At 35.2% G+C, this 10,879-nt stretch overlaps 1 protein-coding gene across 1 annotated transcript; it reads left to right on the forward strand.

Annotated features, from left to right (window-relative positions):
- The first annotated feature begins 2,725 nt into the window (after positions 1-2,725).
- On the forward strand, positions 2,726-9,383 carry LOC106142838 (aldehyde dehydrogenase 1A1). Its single transcript, XM_013344746.2, has 11 exons — positions 2,726-2,893; positions 3,605-3,709; positions 4,997-5,264; positions 5,471-5,587; positions 5,989-6,176; positions 6,544-6,646; positions 6,874-7,058; positions 7,325-7,489; positions 7,784-7,941; positions 8,690-8,764; positions 9,186-9,383. Exons 1-11 carry the CDS (start codon positions 2,867-2,869, stop codon positions 9,253-9,255), a joined length of 1,461 nt encoding a protein of 486 aa, XP_013200200.1. The 5' UTR covers positions 2,726-2,866; the 3' UTR covers positions 9,256-9,383.
- The last annotated feature ends 1,496 nt before the right edge of the window (positions 9,384-10,879 follow it).

The following is a 10,879-nucleotide window of genomic DNA, read 5'->3' on the forward strand; positions in this document are numbered from 1 at the left end:
TCGTCACCTTCATTTACCAAAATTTCTTGTGGTACCACATTAGCAAAATATACCAAATTAGGGAAGCTTCGCCAATCGTCACCATAATGAGTCTTAAGTAATTTGCTGACATCCCTAAGTTTTAAGGGTTTTACATCAACTCCCTTTGTAATCATACGTGGTGCAATCATTGCAGATGTTTTATTTTTTTTGCAAACACTTTTATATTGGCCTAAGTCTTGTCTGTAGTGTAGTTCTCCTCGAAGACCAACCATATCACTAGATCTGCTGGCCCTCTTTAAATAAAATCTTTTACATTTAGAAAAAGGCACATGCCAGGTTCCAATATTTTTAAATATATCTTTTACCGTGCTTTTCCAGTCAAAGATTTGACATGTTCTTCCTACATTGATAACCGTTGCATGTTGACTTATGACGTCTATATATTCATTCGGATTTAATATATTTTCCATTTTTCGCAGTTGTTTTTCAATACGAGCAAAGACTCGGTCAGCAGGAAGAAACGAGTGTCCCACTACAGGGAACACAATTTCTACAATCTTTATATGCATTGGTGCATTATGAATTAACCATTTTGAAAGCATTGCTATTAAAATTGAGTTCTTATTTTGTCCGCCGCAACCGTCGGCCATAATCCGAAGGGTTTTACATTCTGGTGTAAAAACAGTGTTAGATAATTGATGATAAACAGCAGATGAAATTAAATTTGCATCTTTTGCAAATTCATCTTCGGTCCAGCAGTAACTAAAAACATTTTTACTTGTTAATGGTGATTTCGAATTGCCTTCTACAATTGTGAAATTAAAAAAATATAGCTGTCTCGAATAGTATGTACTTTGGTCGGGAATTTTTGGTAAAACCATATTTTTCTGGCAATCGAAAGATATTATTTTAATTGAAGGATCTTCTGCCTTTAACATATTAAAAAATGCTTTGGCACGTCTCTTGTGCACAGTTTTTTGCACCATTAACTGATTTTTATCAGTCTCATTCGCCACTTTAATTTTCTCGGACAGTTGCAAGCATGTAGAACATGCATCAACACGTGGTGTGCCAAATCCCAAATTAAAACAAGTATTAAATATGTTACGGAAATATAAGGCTTTAACTTTCAGATTATCAGCTGATTGAGCATTGTACATTTTAGCCATTTTATTTATCGATAATTCTGACGGCAAATACATACGCTTAGTATTGCCTCTACAATAATGCGCCTCAGAACATTTAAATGATTTTATAAATGAAATAACACTTCGTTTTTTTTCGATGTACTTATGTGACTTATGGTCACCACCACGTTTTTCTTTCGGGACTTCTCCTTTTAAGTAATAATTCTTTATCACATTTTCTATCCGATATCTTTTTATATGCAATGTTTGCAAAAAAGCTTTTTGGCAAACGAACACCATCTTTTTTTGAGATCTACAATAAATCCTGTACATCCTTTGCATTTCTCTAGGTTTATAATGCATAGAATTAGACCTAGGACGACGGCGTTTTGTTTGTACAGCTACTACATGTTTGAGTATGAACAAATCTTGTTTAACTTTATCCGTTACAGCATAAAACGATCCATGAAAAGACTGCAGATCATTCATACTAATATCAGAGCATTGCAGCTTTTTGTCTTTATGTAAACATGACGGTTTAACAGGTAAGTCCTTTGCAGTGTACCTGGAACAACAAAGTTTGAGGACTGTAGATATTTAGTCTCTTTTTATTAAAACACATTTAACAGGTTTGATATCATAAAATATCACCAAACTATTATAACCGACGAATAATATCCAAAAAATTTGGCATACGTATTTTTTTGTCATTTAAACAAAAATTGAGAGAGATAGATAGAGACGAGTGAAAGAATAGGGGAGGCCGTTGCCCAACAGTGGGAACCAACATCAACAGGCTAGGAAAAAAAAAGCAAAAATTGACCTATTAAACTTTGAGCATATTTTTTTTTCGGTCGTTTTATGAAACTTTATCAGGCTATATCTTTATATATTATTGTCTAAATGACAAAAGAAAAAATACTTGTCTCATATTTTTTGATGATCTAAAGACGGACTAATAAAAAAATAGCCAAGAAGGTACCCAATTTAAAATAAAAAGTGTGTAGAAATGTTGATAAGAGTCAAAGTGTGTAAGTAACGTAAAGTACGTAAGTAAGTTAAAAGTACTGCATTTGGGGGTACACGCTTTGAAGATGGGTTGGCAAACACATTTATATACGTACTTCATCATCGACATATTTTTTTTAAATACATGTAAATTCAAGTATCAAAGCTACGTAGTTCAACTATACTTACCGGTAAATTTTTTCCTTGTTTTTCTTCCAATTTGCACTATCAACTCTTCGTTTCCTTGCATTTTTATTGTCAACCACTTGTGGATAACATTCCATAGTTTATATTCAACGATATTTTATAACTCTCAAATCAGTCTTTAAACTTAAAAAATTAAATTAGCCGAGCGCACTGCTTACGATAGACACCAAAATCCGCCATACTGTTTTACGGACCGCGGTCGATCGTGATTGGCTGTAATGGACAATGCTAGTTCGGATACATACGCGAGCGGACAATGCTGATATTGTTGCAAACATTTATTTTTAAACGTTTATTTCTATTGGACATTGTGGTTTTAGCTAGATTTTGAATGGACGAAAATATTTTTTTAAATCTAGAGTTTCATGTACCATAGATAACACGTTTTTGGTTTTTATGGACATTGCGGTTTTTGATTCTAGTAGACTCAATTCATAATCAACTTTATCAGTGGTATCATTTAAAGGAGCAGTATATTGTCCATAAATACCCGGGTTGTAGTAAGAATTTGTTCAGTTGTACTAGAGTGTCAAAAGTAAGCGATGGCTCCTCAAATTAAATACACCAAGGTATGTACATGCATACATATTAGCACTAATAATGCATAATTCTGTGTACATATAGCAACGAGTACCTTATACGAAAAACATCGACATTGTTTTTTATATAACTTTGTAAATAACGAAATTTTATTTTATTTTTAGGTAGGTTTTTACTATACTTATGTTTAAAAAGTTTATTATCTTTTTAATATAAGGTATATTAAATATTTATATATATTAAATATTATTTATGAATTAAATTTTATATTTAAAACAAAATAAAGTAATATTAATTTATTAATAAATAAATAAATTATTATATTTAAGAAAGAATGATTATTTGTAATAGCTAAAAATGTATTGGTGCCGGGTAGTTCCCGGCACCAATATAAGAAAGAATAGGACCACTCCATGTCTTTCCCATGGATGTCGTAAAAGGCGACTAACGGATAGGCTTACAAACTTGGGATTCTTTTTTAGGCGATGGGTTAGCAATCTGTCACTATTTGAATCTCAATTCTATCATTAAGCCAAATAGCTGAACGTGGCCATTCAGTCTTTTCAAGATTTGGCTCTGTTCATTGGCAGACAATAAGCTTGGAGTCCACTTTCCTCTTTCGATTCTTCGTTCTAAGACGATTTGCACGTAAGTATACCTATCATCTATCCCGACGTCAAGCCAGGATTCGGTTTATTGGTCTGTTTTTAATAAATAATTCAACGTAATTTTCTTTTCAGTTATTCATTGATAACAAGTGGGTGGATGCGAAGAGCGGAAAGACCTTTGAAACTCGCACCCCTCATGATGGCTCCGTCATCGCTAAGGTTGCTGAAGGCGATAAGGTGATTCCTGTTTTTGCCACTAATCAGAAGTCATTTCACATTTTTAGAGCAGATTTTAATCAAAAATACATAAAATCTCGCCTTTTTTTCCGGAGGGTTAGGCAGAGACTACTTTTACCTCCTGTAATAACCATAATCCAAGCTGGATTCAGTTCCCACGTAAACAGGCTCACGTAGGTCAAGCTCTTGGAGTTGCATAGGGCAAACCTAGTAGAAATCAACGAGACAAAGCCAGCCCCCGTAGTGTTACACACGCGACGCCGTTTTTAACGCGCGAAAAACTATCGCTATTTCGCTTTTTATTATGACAAGAAACGGGACAGCGAAAGTTTAGCGCACGATGAAAACGGCGTCGCGCGTTCCATTGCTGCGGGGGCAGGAGAGTAAATATAAGGATATTTTTCAGAAATTTATTTTTCGTGTTTTCATGTTGATCAAACGACGAGAATGCCACCCGAACTCTGCTTCGGGTGGCATTATCGCTGTTTGGTTTTTATTATTGCAACTTTATGTAAAGTATTCAATTTTTATCCACGCATTTTAGATAAAACATTTCAGAATAGGTATTCTCATAATAGCAGGCTCCCACTTGAGTAAACATATTACATGATATTGTGCAATTTCAAAATACTTTTATTTACTTTAATCTTATACGAAATTATCTTTACGTGATGATACCAATCTATGAGTACAATATAGGTGCAAGTATTTTAAGGGAAGATTTAGTTAAGGATATTAATGGGAAGGTACTTTTAACAATATGTCATAACATTGTGAAAATACCTACAAAATGTAGGTAGATTTTTAAATACATATGGTCACGTCTATATCCCTTGCGTGGTACACAGAGCCAATAGTCTTAAAAAGGCTTAGACCACTGCGGCTGTTTGGCTTAATGATAGAATTGAGATTAGTGACAGGTTGTTAGCATATCGCCTATAAGAAGAATCATATGTTTATAATGTTTATAGGTAAGCCTATTCCTAAGTCGCCTTTCATACATCCATTGCAAAGAAAAGGACTGGTCCAATTCAGTTTTCTATTGGTGCCGGGAACCACATGGCAAATAATATAATTATAGTAAAAGGAATCCTTAGTTTGCCTGACGTTTACCCCAGCTGCGTCCTCCCTGAGCAGGAGCCCAAGATTATCATGTAGCCACCGCTCAAGTACCCATGAGTTGGCAAAAATTGTTGTGCGAAAATAGTAAACTCGGCCCAGCTTGAATCATTAGTCCCAGCCCAATTTGGTGAATTATTTTTTGAACAAATTCTCTCTAATATTTAGGCGGACATAGATGAAGCAGTGTCGGCAGCTCGTCGTGCCTTCCACCGCAACTCAGAATGGCGGCTCATGGACGCCTCCCGTCGCGCAGTCATTCTGAACAAGTTCGCCGACCTCATTGAAAGAGACAGCAAATATCTTGTAGAATTAGAGTCATACAACAATGGGATGGTTGTGAGCATGGCCAATCGCTTTCTTGCCTCGACAGTGGCAAACATTCGGTATATAGCCAGCTTAGCTGACAAGGTCCAGGGCGACACCATACCTGTAGGTATGAAATATTTTTTCAATCTTCATTATTTGACTTTATAGATCTTTGTTTAAAGTCGTTCCAGCGATTTCCATCTCGACAATAGCTATCGAGATAGTAAAAGTCCTATTGCATATTATGTTATTTGGGTTGATCTCTTTGAGTTTTATATCAACATTCCAGTAGAAACAACATCAGAATAATAAAGCAAATTAATATAATTTTAGACGGAGAGGCATTTTCTTACACGTTGAAGCAGCCTATTGGTGTATGCGGACTAATCCTACCATGGAATGGCCCAATCCCGTTATTTAGCAATAAAGTGACTACTGCTTTAGCTGCTGGTAAGTGCAATTTAGTTTTCTATAGATACGTTGTAATAAAATAACAGTTGATAACTGGAATTCGATTTTGGAGTTCCACAAGGACCGAACTTTGGTCCCTCACATTTTTTTTCTCTCTCGTCTAGTTTTCGGTCTCGTCTACCTTAGTCTTGTGTCTGTTGGCTAAACCTACCTCAGATTTAGCAAACAGCTACAAGACTCTTGACTTGAGATTATTGTTTAGCTGATTTTTAATGTATAACGTTGTATTGTATTATTGTTGAAAAATATGTCTTTAATAGATTGGACGTTAAATTCTGTTTTATATTTTTGTTTACGTCTGTTGCTTTGAGATACCTTTTTATTTAATAAATGTAACCTGTTTCTAAAGGTTTAGTTAAAACCATATTATCTTTTGTCAGGATGTACGGTGGTTGTGAAGCCAGCAGAACAGACTCCTCTGAGCGCACTTGCATTAGCAGCTTTGCTTGCCGAGGCCGGTTTGCCACCAGGAGTTGTGAATGTAGTCAATGGTTATGGAGAGACTGCTGGAAATGCTCTTACTCACCACCCAAATGTCAATAAGATTTCATTTACTGGCTCCGTTGAGGTATGTGATAAATTTTTATATTTGTATCAAGAATGATAAAAAAGTTTTATGAAATTACTTTCATTGACCTGATTTAAAAAATCGCTGGTATTTCTAAGAGATAGATAGGTATCGATACAAATCTTTTTAACCGTACTTTTATTTAAGGGTCCCTTTAATTTAAAGTACGGTTACACTACCCAAAATTATAAAAAAATACTGCTACCTACCTAAAAAAAGTCGCCTCTCGTTATTCCTCTACAAACAGCCCTCGCAAATGTACTAAGTACCTACAAGTTTCTTGATCGAAAGTCATTTCGTTATTTTGTGTATAGCTATGTCTTTGCATCCGACAAATTTAAATGTGATGTTCCTATATTTTTTCCAGGTTGGGAAGCTGATTCAGCAAGCCGCTGGGGTTAACAACCTGAAGAGGGTAACACTGGAGCTTGGTGGCAAGAGTCCTCTCATTGTAATGAATGATGCCGATTGTAAGTTGTTCAAAGTATGATCCTAAGATGAATTGTCAAAATTAAAAGTTTTTATTAAAGTTTATATAGTTTGACCTAAAAACTATAATAAACTAGATCTAAACCTAAGGTAAAATAAATATTAATTTATTAATTGTACATTTCATGCATAGTTTCAACCTGCAGGAGTGTGCGCAGAAGGCTGGCAGCATTAATTAAAAGTAATTAAATTTCTTCGTAATTTTTAGTAAACACCGCCATTCCATGCGCCGCAAATGCAGTTTTCACGCATCAAGGGCAGGTTTGCGTAGCAGCTTCGCGTCTGTTTGTTCAATCCGGGATATACGACAAGTTTGTAGAGGAGGCCGTCAAGCACGCCAGGGCTAGAAAGATCGGAAACCCTGCCGACCCTACTACGCAGAATGGACCACAGGTCTGTTATGTCGCCTATAAAATTAGGTATTTAGAATAGAACAAATCATTGGTAACATAAGCAGCATTAGCAAATTATGTTTACTTGAAATGGCTGTCTTTGGCTTTCTTTTTATATTTGGCAATATTTTTCTGGGCACTGTAACATCAATACAGACTTATCTAATTAAAATTAGATAATAAGGTTCATTTAATATACCTAGGCATAATAGCACACTGGGTAAAGTTGTGAAATGATATATTAAAAACGTAACTAAATTGTTTAAGGTTGACGAAGAGATGATGAACAAAGTGTTGGGTTATATAGAGAAGGGTAAGAAAGAAGGAGCAAGACTATTGACGGGAGGCAAGCGAATTGGCAACACTGGTTATTATATCGAGCCCGCCGTGTTTGTTGATGTCAAGGATGATATGACCATCGCCAGGGAAGAGGTAAATCATATTTTATGTACTAGATTTAATAGTACGTAGAAATCTCAGTATAAAATAAACTGCCATTTATATTGATCCCCTTCCAATAGCACCTGCACATCTAGAGTAGCAAAATATTCTCTTTTCGACGCGTTCTTTTCCCAGTTCACAATTTTACCTTGAAGCTAAACCAGTCTCCTGGATTTCTAATTCGGTAAAACAACAATAACACGACACTTAAACTGTTGGTTTCCTAGCGTACCTACTCTCCTAAATTTATTATGTCGTTTAAATCATCACTTTGATCTTTATTAGATTTTCGGGCCCGTCCAGAGCATCCTGAAGTTCGACACCCTGGAGGAGGCCCTCGACCGCGCCAACGATACCAACTACGGTCTGGCAGCCGGCATCTTCACCACTAACATCAACACAGCCTTGCAGTTCACCAAGCACGTCGAAGCGGGCACTGTTTGGTACGCACCAATTAATACTGTTTCGGGAATAACATTTAGACTATTATTCTTAAATAGTCAAAACTGCTTGGAGGTGTTTCAGTGATTGGACCAAATGCGAATTGGACCAATAGCGTCCAAACGGCCAAAAACCACATCCAAAGGCGAAGGAAGAAGTCAGACTTTTTATATCAAGTTTAAATCCAAACCACAAATAATATTATGAATGTGTAAAGTTCTTGTGTGTATAATTTGTAATTGGTGCAGTTTTTCTATCTTTAGGATTCATCTATCCAAACAATTTGATATTATTACCATCAATGTCTTGTTAAATTTTTTTCTCTCTTTCCATTCATAGGTGTTTATTTAAGTATTTATTTAAAACTTTTTTGAGCCTCAAGGTTCAATAGGTGGAGTTATGCTCATAGCATTTTCTACCAGTTACCTTTTAGAAAATAGAAAATATGCCCATATCGTACAAATTATGGCCTCCATGTCTTCGGATTTCACCAATCCTCGTGGTGGTTGGCATAGAGTCTGATGTTTGAAGAAGTTAACTTTAATACTGGTGTACTACTGAGTTATATCTATAATTATGTGTAACATCTACTACGCCGCTAACAACATCTTAATGGTTACATTAATCCAGGCATTTCAATTTGTAGGCAAAATATACGTAATTTTGATATCATTTGATATCTCTAACTTTATTATAGAAATAGGTTCACCAAACGTGTCTTCATTAATTTGCTATAAATTATTATTACAGGGTCAACACATATTTCGCAACGGGTCCTCAGGTACCTTTCGGAGGTTTTAAAGAATCCGGCATCGGTCGAGAAAGGTAAGCTATTAAGTACCTATATTTATTTTTAATCCATAACGTTCGTTTATTTTATCTCTGAAGTTTCGAATCATGTTGCAATGATTGGTTGTTACCTGTTTTATTTATAAATAGTATTATGCAACGCGAATGTTTAAAATCAGTTAAAAGAAGAATCTTAAGTTTATTAGCCTTTCCTGTAGTCGTCTTTTACGCCATCCATGGGAAAGATATGGAGTGATTCTATCCCGAAATGCCGAGCACCACACGGTACTCATTCTAGAGTGTAGCGCTCTCCAATAGACATAACTACAATGAGATTGGCTGAAAATAGGTACTTACTTCATATAATACTTAGTAATGTATGATTATAGTTAAGTACCTACTTCAAACTCATTTACCTATATGTTATTTACGTAGGTACTGTTTTTTTTATTTGCAGAGGCATCAATTGTTTGGAAGAATTTATGGAAGTTAAGACTGTAACTTATTCCCTTCCCAAGAAAATCTAATTTATTCAATGGATACCGGAAAAAAATATTGTTGACACGCACGTGCGTTGATAGATATTTACTTTTATATTATTTTAAGTAACATGACATATTTGTATAAAGCGTATTAAAATAAATAGCAAAACATACACACAAGTTATTTCATTTAAGTAAACTACAAATGTAAAGAACTCGAGTCTTGAGTATTGGTTCAATAGACTCAGCTCAATATTTTATTCTCTGTTTATTTATAAGGGAACTTCAAACAGAAAAAAACTTGAGCACGACTCTTCTCGAGCGCGAATCAAGACTCAGAACGCGAATTTTCATGTGATTGAATCAGCGCCACCCAGTGGTGACACGATGGCACTAATGCAATTCAATACAAAATCGTTATAATTCGCGTTACTTCTTCGACGCATTTGATCAAGTAAAACTCGCACTAACCTATCTGAGCGCTAAGGGTTTATGTAGACTTTAGCTCTAGTCTGGGGGTTTTGTTGTAGGTAATGAGTTCATTTGTGCGATTTGTCAGCCGAGCCTAAAAATTTAGGGCTTAAGTTCTTTATATGCCTATGTGGTACTTGTCATCTTTTCAGGGTTATCTTGGCGTTAAATTTCTAAAACTTAATATACTTATAGCTCAACCAGGTGTTTGTATATGTTCTCGGAAATCGGAATAATAAGAGCTATATTATTGAGTCTAATGACAGCACCATCTAATTAAGTTCTCAGAACTCATTAGGATTGGTCACGCACCGATATGTATTAACCGCGTTGTAGTTCCACCGATTTGCACTAGATGGCATTGTTATGAATTTACTGATAAGCACTGTTTTTATATTTCGATCCGATTTATAAAATTCTGCATTAAACACGGAGACGACGAACCCACGCTTCTTTTATTTTCTATCTTCTTTAACCTAGATATCCAAGAAATTTCTTGTCATTTGTATATATTACGATTATATGGTCATGCCGGTTGTAAGACAGAAGTAAAACATAACCCTACTTGCAGTCAGGTAAAAAGAATAATATGCATTATGAATACGGTTTATTTAATTCAAAATATGGAAAGGACTGTGTTATTTATGCAATGTGTTAATTGTAATTATGGAATTACGTGATATATCTTGTGATTTATGTAATTTTTGATCAGTTTATAATCTTGAGCAAGTTTATGTGGATGCACGTTTATATTGTTCAAGAATGTATTTTAATTTTGACAGCTTATTAAGTGCTGTACTATTAAGTAACCCATGCCATTTCTTACTAAAATCAACTGAACATCCTTAGAAATTTTATCGATTTAAAAATATTTTTTTGTACCGTGTGGTTCCCAGCACCACTAGAAAAAAGAATAGGACCATTCCATCTCTCTCCCATGGATGTCCTAAAAGGCGACTTAGGGGTAGGCTTATAAACTTGGGATTCTTCTTTTAGGCGATGGGCTAGCAACCTGTCACTATTTGAATCTCAATTCTATCTTAAAGCCAAAAAGCTGAACGTGGCCTATCAGTCTTTTCAAGACCAACAGTGTTGAAAAGACTGACTGAAGGGTCTACCCCGCAAGGGATATAGACGAGATTATATGTATGTATGTATTTTTTTGATAACACATAAAATGTATATTATTTATATAATA

The sequence above is a fragment of the Amyelois transitella genome, chromosome 9, assembly GCF_032362555.1.
Source record: "Amyelois transitella isolate CPQ chromosome 9, ilAmyTran1.1, whole genome shotgun sequence".
Lineage (NCBI taxonomy): Eukaryota > Metazoa > Arthropoda > Insecta > Lepidoptera > Pyralidae > Amyelois > Amyelois transitella.